This window comes from Capra hircus, chromosome 7, assembly GCF_001704415.2.
Source record: "Capra hircus breed San Clemente chromosome 7, ASM170441v1, whole genome shotgun sequence".
NCBI lineage: Eukaryota > Metazoa > Chordata > Mammalia > Artiodactyla > Bovidae > Capra > Capra hircus.
This window is the reverse complement of record NC_030814.1, coordinates 104,892,909-104,910,096: the sequence shown is the minus strand read 5'-3', so window position 1 is coordinate 104,910,096 and position 17,188 is coordinate 104,892,909. Positions and strand designations below refer to the sequence as shown.

Genomic DNA, 17,188 nt, shown 5'->3' with positions numbered 1-17,188 from the left:
GGTAGATGCTTCAACGACCACTGCTGCGAGGACACCACTCCAACAGGAACCACACCATGAGCGGACATCAGAAATCGTGGCTGAAGAATCAGACTGAGTAATTTCAAAGTAAGGAAGTGATCTGATCTGCTTAATCTGCCGATCTGCTTAACTCACACGTGTGTGAAGCCAAGAGTTCCTTGTGTGTGCAAAGTCGCATCAGTCGTATCTGACTCTTTGTAACCCTATGGACTGCGGCCCACCAGGCTTCTATGTCCATGGGGTTCTCCAGGCAAGAATACTGGAGTGGGTTGCCATGCCCTCCTCCAGGGGAATCTTCCTGATTCAGAGATCGAGCCGGCATTTCTTGCATCAGCAAGTAGTTCTTTAACACAAGCACCACCTGGTAATTCCCAGCTGCTTACCTAGATGACTGTACACAGTGGCCTCTGGTTCCTGGTGGGGCAGTCACACAGTAACATCCCCAGAAGGCTGGCACTATCCAGTGAGAAGCCATCCCCACCACAGGCACAGGAGGACGCAATAAAGGCAACAGGGAAGTGGCAAAACTGTGGGGCTCCTTACCTGACCAGGCTGGCTCACAATATGCCCCTAGGTCACTCTGAGAGTTAGAAAACAAGGCACCTCAAGTCTGCCATGCTGCCATCCAAAAATAATGATTTTTGGAAGTACAGGTGAACTCCCTCAAATTTCAATTACAAACCTGTGATAAGATGTGGTCGGACAGAGAAGAACTGGGATGAGCAGCCCCGAGGGGAGGGGAGAAGCAGAGGATGAGGAAGAGATGGAGGGAAGTCACAGAGGTTCAGGGAGGCGGCAGCTGAGGCCAGGAGTACAGAATGAGGAACTGATTTCTGAAGGAGCATACCCCTCGGCTCCACATGCTGAAATGCAAGCAAGCTATGGACTTCTAGTTGAAGCTGACAAGAGCTGCTCCCCAGCCTGCTTGGCCTCTCCTGGAAGTCGCCCAGCAGCAGACAGAGAATTAGCAAATGAAAGGCCAGCCCACAGCAGGTGGCTGGGGAGGGGCTAGGCTCCTCGGTGTGTCAGAGCCCCCACCTATGGGAAGTGATGGCCACAAAGAACAGGCTCCTGGCTGCAGGACTCCCAAAGCCCTCACACAAGGTGCAGGGGACACAGGGGTCAATCGCTGGAGCCAAGGTGAGGGCCACCACACCCACTTGGGCTGTGAGAACCAGAGCCCTCTCCAGAGCCATCACAGGCCCACAGCCGTGTCACATTCCCCCAAATCACTCAAGGATGCACATTCCAGCAGACAGCTGGCAGGAGGGTCAGGCACAGCTGCAGTGGGGCACGGTGGGGAGGACAGGGCAGGAGGGGGCTCGGGGCTGAACACGGCCATGGAGGACCCCCACCACCCCGCACAGCTGCTGCCATGCCAACAGCGCTGGCATCACCCTGTCACGGAAGGCAGAGGGCTAGTGGTCACACACGCAGACCAGGACGTGGGCTCAGTCAGACCTCCCTGGAGACCTCGTGGCTAAAACTGTGAAGACTTGACACTCAGTGAGGATCAAGTAGCTGAATCTCCACACACAAGTGAAAGCACTCAGACATTTTAGAGGAAAGGTACAGCAATTTCTTTTAAAACAACTCAATACTGACCTACCCTGTGACCCCAGCCTGACCCCTATTCACGTGAAGATTTCCACAGGAATGCTCCCAGCAGCCCCAACCTGGAGACTGCCTGGTATCCGTGGACAGGTGAGTGGGCGACTACGCGTATCCACACAGGAGTTGCTCAGTGAGATGCTGATACACACCACAGGGATGAATCCCAATCACACAGAGTCAGAGACGGTAGACCCCACCAAGCACATACTCTCTATTTCTAGGAGGTTTGAGAAGAAGCAAGACTGATGGCAAGTGGGAGAATACACCCCGTCAGGAAGGGCTCCAGTGAACCATCTGGGGTGCTAAGGGTCTGTACCCGGATAAGCCTTTGGGCTACACAGGTGGATACACCTGTGAAAACCGCAGCAGGAGAGCATCCGCAGCCGGTACCAGCAGCACTCCCGGCAGAGCAATGCCAACCCCAGTGTTTGCTGCGTGCATCCTCTCCTGCAGACTGCTGGCAAAGAAGGCGCAAACAAACAAGGGCCCTACAACCTACGAACAGCAAGTGACACACACACCTGGCCCTGTGGACGCAATGCCTACTCAGAACAGAGCGAGGCCATCCACACAAGCCCACGCTGCAGACAGCAGGCGGAAGCACCACCACGTTACTCGCAGAGTCATTCACTTTGGAAGAGGACTCGAGCATGAACCGGGGTGTGGATGACGTGCTCCCACAAACCGCTCACCACTATGAGTGGCTAAGTCCTGTCTTACTGGCAAATGATCTGAGAACCCTGGCTTCTATACAGAGTGTCACCCACCACTATCAGAGTCCCTAAGAAGGACAGGGCTGTGATTCTGTCATCAAGGATATCTGCTTCAAAGGTGGCCTGCTTTGCAGGCACCTTGGTGGGGATAAGAACACACATCAGAGTGCCTCCCGTCCGCGCCACAGGGCACACCACTGGTCCAAGTAAAGCTCTGTCCCAGAGCAAAAGAGACACACGACGCAAAATGGGGAAGGAAGAACAGGTGAAGCAGCTGCCTGAAGACCACGTACCCCATGGGAGCCAGCAAAGGCAGCCATCAGGCCACCTGCCCCACACATCCACTCAAGGCCCACGGGGCTGGCTGGTGGGAAGCAGAAATGGGGCTCCAAGTCTGTCCCTGCTGTGCCTGAGGCCTAGGAGCCCTAGCTTTGTTTCCCCCCATGGTAAAATAAGGAAATAGAGATGGTCTGCTCAGGTGCCCAGTGACTTTCAGCCCTTGTGAGCCACACCCCTAAAATCAAGGCTCCCCAACAACTCTGCAGGTTCTCTGACAACACTATGGTACCCTAGAAAACCCTGTCCCATCACTTCTGCCCCCAAGGGCCAGCACAGGGCCTGCCAGAGAATCGAGGGAGAGCTGGCAATTCAGAAAAAGGCACACACAAATGTTTTCAGTGAAGCATGGGATGTAAGCATGCAGCTCCCACCTCACACAGCCCAGGGGAGCCGAGGGACCCCGTCCTGACCTTTCCGGTGGAGAAGGCCTGGCAAAGAGGTTCATTATTTTACTGAGTTAAATGTATCTCCACCCGAGAGAGGAAAAACAAAGCTATTCTCACCTGTGTGGGCCTAGATTACTTCTGAAGATCAGTTTGTGACAGAGAGTCTCCTCTATAGCAAAGTGTAGGAATGGAGTCTATTTATCTTAGAAAGGAAAAGAGAGAGAGAACCCCCAAACAGCTTCCTTTGTCTGCCCCAGCTCCAGCCGCATCCAACAGTCCGGACTTGGGTGGGGAGGGCAGCACAGGCTCATGACCTTTGGGCTGGTCTCAGACCAACAGGCTTGACTACCACCTCTGTGGGATTCTGTTTTTCCATGAGCACATTTATGGATGCCATAAGGGAAACTGAACTATTTTAACCTCATTTTTAAATTTTAAACACCCATACTGAGACATAATTTACATACCGCAAAATTCATTCACTATAAAAGTATAACTCAATGATTTTTAAGTGAATTTAGAGTTGTGCAACCATCCCTACAAGCAAAGCTTAGAACACGCCCCTCACCCCAAATGATGCTGTTACGGACGCCCATGCACTTGTCTTTGCGCAGATGTACTTTCTCAGGTACATTCCTTGGACAGATTGTCAGGTCATGTGCTAACTTGGTCACATCTAACTTTTTAAGAAACTCCCAAACTGCTCGTGTCATTTTACATTTCCACCAGCAACATATAAGGGTTTCAACCTCTCCATATCCCCGCCGACACCTGTTATTGTCTCTTTTAATACAGCCACCCTTGAGACTCGTTTCATGGCCTAGCCTATGATCCACCCTGCGCCACGTGCATATGCGATGTTATTTCCCAGGATTCTATAGACACCCTTTAGCCAAACAGAGGAGAAGGCAATGCACCCCACTCCAGTACTCTTGTCTGGAAAATCCCAAGGAAAGAGGAGCCTGGTAGCCTGCAGTCCATGGGGTCACTGAGAGTCCGGCACAACTGAGCGACTTCACTTTCACGCACTGGAGACAGAAATGGCAACCCACTCCAGTGTTCTTGCCTGGAGAATCCCAGGGACGGGGAGCCTGGTGGGCTGCCGTCTATGGGGCCGCACAGAGTCGGACACGACTGACGCGACTTAGCAGCGGTAGCCAAACAGAATCAGTGCTCTTCAAGTCTTTCAGAATCTTGCCAATTTTCAGCTTAGTTGCTCTACCAATTACTTAAAGAGAAGTATGAAGTCTCTAACTACAATTTATGAATTATCTATTTCTATTAGCAAGATTATCAGTTTATGCTTCAGCTATTTGGGGACTCTATCGTTAAGTACATGTGCATTTGTGACTGTTAACAACTTCCTGCTGTGCTATTAAAAAAAAAAAATGACGCTCTTTTCGACTTCCTAGGTGGTTCTCCGGTTGAGAGGGTACGGGTTCGATTTCTGGTCGGGGAACCTCGTGGCCAAAAACCAAAACATGAAACAAGCAACATCGTAAGAAACCCAGCAAAGACTTAAAAATGGTCCACATTAAAAAAAAAACAAAAAGTCCCTCTTTGGCATTAGGAATATTTTTTGTCTTAAAGTCGATTGTGTGTGCATGTATGCGCACACGCTCAGGCATATCCCAACTCTTTGTGACCCCATGGATTGTAGCCCTTTAGGCTCCTGTCCACGGAATTTTCCAGGCAAGAATATCAGGTTGCCATTTCCTCCTCCAGGGGATCTTCCTGACCCAAGTATCAAACTGGCATCTCTTAACGAATCTCCCGCATTGGCAGCTGGATTCCTTACCACTGTGCCACCTGGGAAGCCAGTTAACTGTATCTGATATTAATACGGTCATTCTAGTTTTCTTATGGTTATTTATGGTGTCTCTTCCTTATCCTTTTATGTAAGGATCTAAGGGGTGTCTCTTATAGACAACATATAATTAAGCTTTATCTTACCTTTTAATCTGGTCTGACAATCTCTGCCTTTTGATAGAAGTATTTAAACCATTCACATTTAATATATTTTTGATCTGGGTGGATTTACACATTTATCATTTTGCTATTGGTTTTTTACATGTCTTCCTTCTTTTTTGTTCTTCTTTTCCTCACTGACTGCTTTCTTTTGTGTCAAATATTTAATGCACCACTAAATTCTTCTGTTGATTTTTTAAACAATATTTTAAAGTTATTTTCTTAATAGCTGCTCTGTGTGCAGTGCTTAGTCGCTCAGTTGTGTCCGACTCTTGCGACCCCATAGACTGTAGCCCACCAGGCTTCTCTGTCCATGGGATTCTCCAGGCAAGAATACTGGAGTGGGTTGCCATTTCCTTCTCCAGGGGATCTTTGCTCTAGGGATTACAATAAGCATTTTACTAAGATCACAATCTGCTTTCTGGTAAAATGGAAAAACTATTCCCATACAGCTCCATCTCATTCCTTCTGTACTGCTGTTGTCCCACATATTATATATCTATATATGTTATAAAGACGACAAATTGTTATATACTCTAGATCAACTGCCAAAGAGCTATGGTCGTTTTTGTCAATTCTACCCAGAGTTATAGTTAATGCTTTAGATGATGTTATGTCTTTTAACTAAGAAGAAATGAGGGGAAGAAAGTCTTTTACAGTAGCCCACATTTACCTTTTCCAGAGCTCTTCATTTCTTCCTGTGAACATAAGTTACCAACATGTCATTTCCTGTCAGCTTGAAGAACCAGCAGCTCTGCCAGCAACAAATCCTCTCAGTCTTTGTTTATCTGAAAATGTCTTTCTGCTTTCGTTTCTGAGGGAGAGTTCTGATGCACTGAGAATTCGGGGTTTATAGTTGTCTTCTTTTAGTACTTTGAATGCATTTAGTTCCCTTTCGGTTTCCATTTGAATGTCTCAGGTGAAAAGTCAGCTGTTAATTATATCAATGCTTGCCTTATATGTCATGAGTTGTTCTTCTCTTGCTACTTTTGATATTTTCTCTTTTTCTGTGGCTTGTAACAGTTTGACTGTGACGTGCTAGGTACAGATCTCTTTGCATATATGCTACGTGAGATTTGTTGAGCTTCCTGGATAAGCTTCTCCTCAAATACGTTTCTAGGGATTCTTCCTTCAAACAGTTTTTCTCTCTTGCCCCAAATATGCCTGCAAACGTGGGCTAACAGAGCTACTGTCCCTCCCCACATGTCATCTTCAAAACTGTCACTTCAGCCAACACCACTCTCAACTGAGTGAGCCCCTTGTCACCCGTCACAGCCTGCACTGGCCAGGCAGAGCCTCCCTGTGAACAGAGCTGGGCGGAGGGCATGAGAGCAGCATCAGGTGAAGTGACACAGATTGTCACCATTTTAACCCCACATTTCAGCAGTTTCTTATGCATAAACCCTTCTCAGATTGTTGCGTGCTTGTGGTCCGTTTCCAGGATGCTGGAATAATTGATTCAGGGAAGGAGGGAGGGCTGGGCTGTCAGTTCTGTCCTGCTTTATAGCTATTTTGGGGGGAAAGGATTTGACAATCCCTCTTTACTCCATCACCGCTGGAAGCCGCCTTCCAGTCTTGACTCGTTTTGAAAATGAAACACACACACTGGAGGACTATGTCAGGGAAAACGCCAGAGATGAAGAGAGGAACTGAAGAGGAAGAGAAAGCCCTTCCTGCTGCCTCTCCACCAATCTCCGCAGGCTCGAAATCCCCCCAAGCAGGTTTTTTTTTAAAGTTGTATCTCGATTGAAATTCACCAGCCACTTCCTTAAAGAAAAAGGAAACTCTCTCTGCTAGAAGCCACCAGAAACTCCCTCTAGCCTTCAATATGCCTAAACTGGATCATAAGAATAGGACAGCATGAAAGAAAGCAGCAGCCTGAGCAGAAAGAGCCAGAGCAAGGGGCAGGGGTGCACTGGGCGGAATGGGAGCCGGGGACTGACACACAGACACTACCGACGTGCCCCACACAACGGGCAGCTAACCACAACATGAGACCCAGCACAGGGAGCTCCACTTAATGCATTGCGGGGCCCTCAACGGGACGGAAGCCCAACAGGGAAGGGGCGCGTGTGTGCGCGTGGCTGGCTCATCTCACTAAGCAGCAGACGCTAACTGAACACTGTAAAGCAATTATACTGCAATAAGAATTAATTAACAAAGTTAAAAAAGCCAAACAGAAAATCTAGAAAAATACCACATGGCACCGAAAAAAAGATTATTCCAACATTCAACAACACAAGTAAACCTGGGACTTCCGTGGTGGTCCCCTGGTTAAGAATTTGCCTTCCAGTGCAGAGGACATGGGTGCAATCCCTGGTCAGCGAACTAAGATCCCACATGCTGCACGGCAACTAAGCCCACACACCACATGGGCACATGTGCGAAGAGCTCACATGCGCAACTAAGACTCAAAAGTAAATATTAAAGGCAACAGCGTAAGTAAACGTCACAAACAGTATGCTGAATGAAAGTAAGCAAAGGCTACAGACTACATAATTCCAATCATTTAAAGCGGAAAAACTAACCTCTGCTGTTCGAAGCAAAGAGTGGTTACTCAGAGGGGAGTGACAACAAGAGGGTATGCAGGGGCTGAATAGTATTATATTTCTTGATTTGAGCTACAAGAAAGAGATTAGTTTGTGAAGTATACCAAGAGGCACATGACTACTTTTTATCATGTATGCTACACCTCCGATCAAATGAAATTCTCTGTATGGAGGTTCCCAAGGGATGACCCAGATGCTCTCAATGAGGATCCAAAGACTGCCAGCTTCTAACACAGAAACCATGGCCACCCACCCCAAAAAAGATTAGTTCTAGAATGGTTCTGGGCTAGACTTGATCCTAGTGTTCTGTCAAAATTCTCCAACAAACCAGACAGAGCATTTTGTGTGGGCACTCAACGAAACACTAAGCTCTATATGCGACATCTTACTTTAAGTTTAAAACTGAGGAGTACTTGTCACCAACACTTCTCACGCCACGCACCATGGTCAATTTCTGTGTACACATCTGTCACCTAGAGATGCAAAGCAGACATCATCACCCATTTTACAAATGAAGATGCACAGACTAAGGTCACCCACCCAAGGTCAGCCAGGGAGCGTGGGCTGACCCCCACTCTGCCAAAGCCAGGCCCTCCACAGTCTCACACTGCCTCACGTCTGGAGACACCGGGCGCCTCGCCCCGCGGGAGGGCCCTGCTCCGTGTGCCGGGGCTGGTCTGCCGCTTGCACTCCCCACTCGTCCATGCTTCTTCACGTAACCTCACAATTCCCTCACAATTCACTGGCCTGCCCTACAGGGGAGCATGGTGATTACAGGGGAAAAATGCAGACCAGACAGCTAGAAACAGGGCTTCCCCGGCAGCTCAGTGGAAAATAATCCAGCTACAATGCAGGAGACTGTCTGCAACGCAACGGATGCAGGTTTGATCCCTGAGTCAGGAAGATCCCCTGGAGAAGGAAATGGCAATCACTTCACTATTCTTGCCTGGGAAATGCCTTGGACAGAGAAGCCTGGCGGGTTATGGTCCCTAGGGCTGCAACAGTCGGTCACAACTTAACGACTAAACCACCACCGCCTAGGAACTTAAGAGGGACCCAGCGAATCTCCACAAATGTGGGCTATTCCTTCTCTTCACCCACATGTGACACTGCTGAAGGGAAAGCAGACCCAAACTCATAATTTCCAGAACTTTAAAAGAGGCCTCTGGTTTTAAAACAGGGAGGGCAGAAAGCAGAGTCAGACAGAAAGGCCTTTCTGGGTAGCAAGAACACAAACACACTCCCCCAACTAACGGGCTTCCCCAGCAGGAGGGGGTCAAGCTCTCAATTTATCTTGAGGTAAAATTTTTAAAGCCGAGAAATACCGAGTCGGACAATCTCTGAAGTTCTTAGAACACCAACCGTCTGGGCCCCCAGTGAATTTAACACAAAGCCTGCAGGCTGGGGTCCCTCTGTGGGATTGGTCAGCAAAAGAAAGGGAAGAGCAGCCAGGCTCTCCAGAGCTGCACCTCCCACCTACTGCCCCCTCCCCCACCCAGGGGGCCAGCTCCGGAAGGGAGTGTGCAGAGGACACACCCACATGCCCCCCAGCTGCTGGCTCGCTGGACAGCAGGGACAGCAGGGCTGAACACCGCGCCCCTGCGCTCAAGGGAGGACCGGGGAGAGCTGGGGGAGGGGAGGGCGCTGCAATTCTTTCCACAGGGAGAAAAGAAACGGGGTGGCACACCGAGCCTTATTTCTTTCAAACTGAGGATTGGGAAAGTCACTCTTGAGGCCATCAGTACCGACTAAGGGGAAACCAGTGAAGCACACAGTACCGAACCTGGGAAGAGAGGGGCTTCCCTTCCCACAGCCACCGCCTAGGAGGAATGGTGGCTCCAGACTGCCCGCAGCCCAGTGACCCAGGCAGGGGGCGGCAGCATCTCTGGCCCCCCCGTGCCCTAGACGTGAAAAGCAGGGAGGCAGGACTAAAGGAAAAACTCACGCTTCCCTACAAACCTGAAGCAGAGAGTGGGCACAGGCACGCATTCAGTTGAGACCTGCAGCCAAGCAGGGGAGCCGACAGAGGCTGCCACTCCCATCCTGTGACAGCCACCCCCACTACAGGCGGCTGGGCCCCAGGACGAAGGCTCCTTGGCCAGACAGTGGGCAGGTGTCGGAGCTGGAGCCCACAGCCGTCTCCACGGCCACGCACTGAAAGCTGCCTCCCCAGGCCCGACGGGCAGCTTCGCCTCCACCTGCTCACCCCGGCCGGCCCCGGAGCCCGGGCCTCTTGCTCACCTGTGCGTGGTCCGCATGTCCACAGGCCCGTCGCCCGCCTGCCCTTCGCCTCTGCCCGTGGCCGTCGCCTCTGTCCCCTTCAGCAGCCCTTGGGCGGGACCTGCTCCCGACTCAGGCGTCACTCGCGTGTCTCCGTCAGCATTTAAATCCGAGGCCAGCACTCCTCTCTCCATTTTTATCTTCTTGCTCTCCACATCGTCCTCCGCTGGGTCCCGCTCAAGTGCTCGTTTCTGACTCCGTGTTCGGCATGCTTCTTCAGTCATTCTGAACTTTAGGGGAAGGGGAAAACATGACATTTAAACTTGGCATGACCAAGCAGCTATCTTCTCAGAAACTTTTCACAATGTCAGCTTGAAGTGTTTGCCTCACCATGTGACAATGGCAGAGGTGGGCACAGCAAATGAAGGGCCCGCAAAGCGTGCCCAGAACATTTCTTCACGGGCTTGAGCAGGAGCAACAGGGCATCTGGGAGGCCAAGCTATGTGTCACCCTGTCCGGGGCCAGAAACCTACCGGGACTGGGGCAGGAACAAGGGAGGGTGGCTGCTTGTCACAAAGAAGTGGGTAATCTCTGCATTCCAGACTCAAGAGCAAACAGAGGAAACTGTTCTAGGTCTGACCCCTCCGGCAGGGTCGCGCGCACTGGATGTGAGCGATCTGGAATCCAAGAAGGGGGCACCACGCTGTCCCAGGAGCAGGGCCACAGCCCAAGTCCAGCCCTGCCCTGCCCTGATGAGGGCTGACCCTTCAGCCAGGGGCAGCCCCTCACTGCCTGCTCACCTCAGCAGGGTGGAGGGTGGAGATCACATTTAACCCTTTGACTGCCGACAAAGTGAACTCTGAATGGGCTGAGGCCTGGCCCAGCACCCTGTACCTGCAGCACACACATATCTTGATTGAAAGAAGAAAAGAAGAAGGGGAAAAAACACCGCTGAGTCAGGTTTTGATCCCATGACATCACTGGGCTCCACATGACCCTTCCCAGGATTCAGTCTGAGAGACAAAGCACTTTCCAGAAAACCAGTTTGAACCGGTTCCAGACAACAAGCTGAAGTGTTGTTAACCCTCACAGAGACACTGAAGGAAGACCGCAGTGATGGCTGTTTGCAGGGAGACTGCTGGCATTCCACAACCCAGTCTGGCACACAGGTACTTGCTCTTAAAGGGGGCGCTCAGAGACCAGCCTTGATGTCCCAACAGGGCAGGACACTGGAAACCAGAGTTCCAATGGTCAGGATCTAAGAAGCCACGCAAGAGGTCATCACAGGACGAAAAAGAATCTGGCTGCCAGGCCCCTGAACTCCCGAAGTACCAGTTCTCCACAGGACAGTCAATGCCCACACCTACCAACACGGTAGCCCCTTGGGGAACCCCAACCACTCCCCACAGTGTGCCCACACTGAAGACCTCCTGACTGTCTCCACGCAGGCAGGGCACCCAGCACCTGGGTTTCTCCCAGGCAAAACCCCTGGGAGGCCTGTCCTGGGTAGGGCCAGGCAGAAACAGTCCAGAGCCCAACTTCTGGAATCTGGGGGGTGGTACAGGGCAGTGAAGGAGCCACATCGCTGTATCTGGGGCACACTCCTGAGGCAACTCATCTGCCACCTCTTTAAAGGAGCCGACTTCACAAATGAGCAACAGCGCAAGGCACTGCCTTGGACTCAAACGGAAAGGAAGGGAAGTGACAGCTGCTCCATGCTCCTGGCACAGGAGGCAGGGCGTCCGTCTGACACGTGTTAGGCCAGCGTGGCCGAGCCTGGGCACTCAGACATCTGCTCCCACAGGCAGTCCAAATGGGTGGAATCAAGAAGGTTTCTCGATGGCCGTGTCACCCCCAGGGTGCTCCCCATTCCAGGCAGAGCTTGAGAACTCTGAAGCTCAAGGGCACAGGCTATCAGCTGGGCCTCGATCTGCCCCCAAACCTTCCTGGCACCGCAGCCTGCACCTGCCACCCCACCTCAGCCCCCTAGGTCCCACAAACTGTCAGACTGCTGAGTCTGTCCTGTTTCCCCGTGAGCTGCAGACAAGTCAATGCCCTGAATGGAAGTCACCCTCCCCTCCTCTCCCTCATCGTGGGAGGGACCGGTCACTTTCCTTTGGGGCACTGCCTAAACAACAGCAGCTGCTCCAACATTTGGAGAATTGGATGAGAGCAGTGATTTCAGTGGTCACTTTGAATAGTGGGTACCTGTACTTCCAGGACCAGAGAGGAGCCTACTGGGCGTAAAAGATGTGGGGAGTCCAGGATCTCAGGTAAGGAAGTCCCCCACTGTTGTTAGAGAAAATTCTGTCCCTTAGGGAGAAGCTCTTAGTCTGGCCAGCCCAGAGGGGGAACCCTCCAGGACAGCCTCTAGAGCGGTAAGCTCCAGGCTCCAATCCATGAAGCTCATCTGAACCCCAGTTTCAGTCTGAAGCCCTTCCTCTCAACTGTCAATAAGAACAAGGTTGGGGTGGGGGAGGGTTAGGGAGTGAGAACAAGGAGGTCGCTCTGCATGAGGCCATCAGACCAGCGAGGCAGTGCCCCAGTGACCTCATTTCACTGTCACTGGTGTGGGATAAGTGGTCCCAAGGGGCCAGAGTGGAGTTTCACACCCATGGGGCTGCTCCCTCCAGACTCAGATCTGGTCAGGGTCCCCAGCCGAGGACCCGTTTGCTTGTGCTCAGCATGCAGCGTCAGGGCAGCTCACTCGGAAGCCGAGGGGCTGGAACTCTGCCAACCCCAGACACTCCCTGGGCCTCTGGCAGGCTCCTGGGGTGGGGGGGGCCGGCTGCTGCACCCTTCCCCCAAGACACGAAGGACGTGCACAGCTGGAGGGGGCGGGGACAGCAGGGGGTGGAGGGGGATGAAGTCTCAGGTTCTGACCTCCTCCTTCTTGGGTGGAGCCTCCTCCGCCACAAGGAAGGAGGTTGCCTTAGTGCCCACATGGGGCCTGCCGCCAGCCAATCTCCATCCCGCCAGGCAACTGTTCCTGGGGAGGGCAGGTGCGAGTAAGAGGGGCCCCACCCTCCTCTCAGCAGGAAGGACCTGTGACCCAATCCAGCACATCAGGGCCGACAGCCACCGCCCTGCAGGCACAGCAAAAAAAAAAAAAAAAACAGTTGTGAGGAAGAAACCAGCCTTGAGGAGTGAAGTGTGACCCAGGAATGCAGCAGGACAGACAATTTCTGCAAGACCAGCGAGGAGGAGTGCGAGGGTCCTTTCTGAAGAGCAGCTGAAAAGGATATATCGCCCCAACCGGCAAATTAGGATCTGCTTCAAAACTCCTGGAGAGCGAGCGGGAGAGGATGAAGGCATAGCAGAGCAGCAGTGAGCAGCGTAAGTTCCACCACAGGCAGGAGGAGACCCGCTGGCCCGCAGAAAACAGCCCCTCTAACTGAGGCAGGATCCGAGCCAGCTGCTGCCTGCGGGGCCGAGCCCAAGAGCAGCCAGCCTGGCGAAAGAGAGGCACCACAGGGCCCAAGGCTGCGGGGGCACGGGCTGCCACCTGGGGAGCAGGGCCGGGACCCAGGAGGCTTCCGACCCCCTTCTCACTCTCTCCAGACAAAACCTGGCTGGTCAGCAGGACACAGCCCAGGTAGTCCTCGGGCCCAAGAGGGACAAGCTCCAGCTACACCAGAGGCTTCCCAAGCACCCAGAACAGACAAATCCCAGCATGAGAGCTACACCAAGTCCTGGGCAGAATGCTAACTAACACAGGGCTTTGGGAGGGGTGCAGATGTCAACTGCTTCTACCAAAAGATGCTTTGAGTTAAACGTCACCTTCTAACTGGTCTGAGGACCTCAGGTGGAAAATCTATTCTAAAATAACTCCAAAAGGGTGATTGTGCTATGGCAGGAACCAATATTTTTAAACAGGACTCTGGGGACCAGCACCCCACACGGGCTGGTTCATTGGGGAGAGGGGAGGTTTAGAGAGGCATAAGTCAGAGTCTTAACCCTGAGGTTATCATTAATACTCTCTGTCCTAGGAAACGCTATGCACACTGTTACTAACACAACAGCAAAAACACTACTAGTAATACCCGTTTCAGGCATGAAGAAAGTGAGGCTTAGGAATATGTGTTTGGGAGAAGTGACAAGAGCTGATGCTCTGAAAAGCAGATGATGTGGGGTGCTTTTCCCAGAGCCCAAAGAAGGGCGTGAGCTCCAGGCGGCAGCAGGAGGAGGGTGCTGAGTGCAGACTGGCCTCCACAACAGAGGACAGGGCAAGCCAGGGGGAGAGGGGTCCAACCTGTTCTAAAGGATCATGTGGTTGATCTGGGGACACATGGGGGCAGAGCAGCAGGGAGACATGACTGAACGAGGGGTGAACTTCAGAGGATCTGGACACCGCGACAACCAGCAGCTGGACAGGGGGCGAGAGAGAGCCGTCTTGCTGCTGCTCTTAATTTTTGTCTGAGCAGCTGAGAAAAGATGGACTTGACTTTCTGGGACAGAGATGGACCAGATCTGGAGGAAGGACGTGGGAGTGAGACGGGCTGGCACGCACAGAGGCTAGGAGCGTGCGGACAGGTGGGGGCCTGCGCACGGCACAGCCGCTGGCCTCGGGCGGTGTGGAAAGGAGGGGCTGAGCTGTGCAGCAACTGCCATGCGGCTGAGTGACGACAGGGTCCAGATGCCAGCCGCACTGGGCACCGGCCAAGCTCCACACGCTCCACAACCCCTGGCTGACAGGCACACGTCTTCCCATCCAGCACAGACCTCACTGCTCTCGGCCTGAGCTGCTTCCTGATGCCTGTCTCTGAGCGACAGTGGCAGAGATGCAGCGGCTGCGCTCTGGAAGGAGCTCGCACCAAAACACCAGCTCGCGAGTTTTAAGTAATGTCAGACCTCCTTCAGGCCAAATGTAAGGGATGCGATTTAACTTGGGAAATAAAAAATGGATCCCAATGGCCAGCCCCCACCAGATACAGCAGAGAACAAGGACGAACCTTAGGAAGCAACTGGCAGGGGAGCTTGTTACTCCCCGAGCCTCAGTTTCCCCTCCACAACTCACAGATGTGCTGGGTGAAGAGAAACAGTGACATCAGTAAAACCTTGAGTGAGAAAATCAAGTTGCAGAATGGTATGATACCATTCACAGTTTTAAAAGGCTTAGTTACAACCTGCAGAAAAAGATACTGAAAGCTCACTAAAATCAAAACTGAAAGAAATTGGACTAAAATCCACAACACTCACCCTCTGAAACTTTCACTGTCTATATTAAGCATTTCTGTACTAAACTATTTCTCTTAACAGTGACAATCAGTTTCTTTGCAGTCAAAGAAAACAAAGATAAAAAGAAGAGTTAGATAAACAAACATTCCCACTGCAGAGGGTGAGAAATGAAAGAACGGGAGGCATGAGGTGCGGTGAGGGGAGACGGTCCCTGTGGAGGGAGGCGCCCAGCTCCTCCAACAGGCAAACAAAGAGCCCAAGAGGAACCGAAACCTTCAGCGGATGGAGAGAGGGTGCCGCTGCCACCTTCCCACTTCTTACTGGCAGCTTTCAAGTCCACCTTCTGGACCACTTGCTACCGCAACTTCTGAGTTCTAAGCAGCAAACCCGAGCCCATCATTTCATCCTCACAGCCCACCTTCCACCTGGGTCACCAGCTGTCCCCAGTGGACATCAGGCCGCGGCATCAGAGCCTGCTCTCCCTGAGAGGACCCCTCACTGAGACAGCCCACTGCAGCAAATCCCACGCTGTCATCTCGCCCACGGCAGATATCCCCCATCTGTCTTCATCTTCAGTGTAGAGCAAACAGTGTGGGTTCAGGATGGGCTGCTGAGTTAGACCTACATTTCTGTTAATCAGCCTCATGAAGGGTGTGACTCTTGGAGATGGCTTACATGGCAAAATGTAGCAAGTCAATCAAGGGCTTTGATTAAAAACCCCGCATTCTGACTTTCTGGAAGGCGACTGTACTGAGATGGAGCCTCACAGATTGAGGCCAAGGCAGGAACAGGAATCCAGGGAGATGGTCCAGGCAGAGGAACAGCACAGGCCAAAGCAGCTGAACCAGGACTCTCAGACAGAGGAAGAGGGGCCACAGTTAGTGCTGTGCAAAAGATATCCTCAAAAAGAAACCGGAGTCTTGCTCACTGACTGAAGCTGAGTTCTGAACCCTTCAGTTCAGTTGCTTAGTCGTGTCGGACTCTTTGCGACCCCATGACTGCAGTACACTAGGCCTCCCTGTCCATCACCAACTCCTGGAGTTTACTCAAACCCATGTCCACTGAGTCGGTGATGCCATCCAACCATCTCATCCTCTGTCGTCCCCTTCTCCTCCCGCCTTCAATCTTTCCCAGCATCAAGGTCTTTTCTAACGAGTCAGCTCTTTGCATCAGGTGGCCAAAGTATTGGAGTTTCAGCTTCAGCATCGGTCCTCCCAATCAATATTCAGGAGTGATTTCCTTCAGGATTGACTGGTTTATTTCCTTGCTGTCCAAGGGACTCTCAAGAGTCTTCTCCAACATGACAGTTCAAAAGCATCTGAACCCTTAGTGGTCTGAAAGCTTAAGGACACTCCAAAAATGTAAATGTTTTCTCTTCTATATCATCAGAAGGGCCCCTGGCCCAGCCACCTGGCTAAAAGTTCCATGGGCCTTCAAAGGACAACAGACTCTCCCTGCCGCAGTCCAGGAACTCGGGTGGGGACCGACCACACCCACACATGTGAGGGCAGGTGCCGTTCACCGAGAGTCTCTGTGGGTAGAAGAACAGCCAGTCATCCCACAGCGGGGAAATCCGAGTACAGTGGGCCTGGAACCAGGTTCAACACTCTTCTTTCTACTTGGCATCCTTATCAGCTGCCCACCGTGGAACATTCCATAGTACAGTCTAAAGGCCTTTTGTTAATCATGCTTAAGTCTTTTTTCCCCTCACCCTGGAGAGACAGGCACATGTGGGGCTGAAATGACACCAGTAGGGACAGAACAGCCATCTTCATGCCTCCACGGCGGCCTTACTTCAGAGAACTAGGACCTGCTGTGCCGGCGGCTACAGAAGCACCCATGGGGAGGTCTGGCCAGGAAGACCCCGCAACTGCAAGGTCTGAGCCCCCTGGCGTCAGATGCCACTGCCGCCCGCATGGTGTGTCCCTAGCTCCAGAGGGGTGCCAGCCACACAGCAGGTGCAAGCCAAACATCAGATGGACAAATGAGGTTTAAAGAGACCCCCCAAGGGGCCGGGGTGGGGGTGGTGAACCTGGACTCCCTTCCAACACTGGCACTCTCAGCTCTCAACCCAAGGTTAATGTTCCTCTGTGAACAGAAATGTGGGGTCTTCTTTCACAGACAAGATAGCTTACACTGACTGGGCATTTATGTATCGCACGGGGGTCATCTCAGATGCAAGGTGAGTGCTATTATCAGC

The 17,188-nt window shown here is 52.1% G+C and overlaps 1 protein-coding gene across 5 annotated transcripts in view; it reads right to left on the bottom strand.

Moving 5' to 3' along the window:
* Positions 1-17,188, bottom strand: part of GATAD2A (GATA zinc finger domain containing 2A) — a 98,943-nt gene that overhangs the window by 26,085 nt on the left and 55,670 nt on the right. For 4 of the 5 annotated variants that reach the window (XM_018051492.1, XM_018051496.1, XM_018051497.1 and 1 more), the window contains exon 3: positions 9,832-10,100. In XM_018051492.1, the coding sequence (XP_017906981.1) occupies positions 9,832-10,100 (269 nt within the window). The remainder of the gene's footprint in view (positions 1-9,831; positions 10,101-17,188) is intronic. The other variant, XM_018051494.1, reaches the window with a different exon arrangement.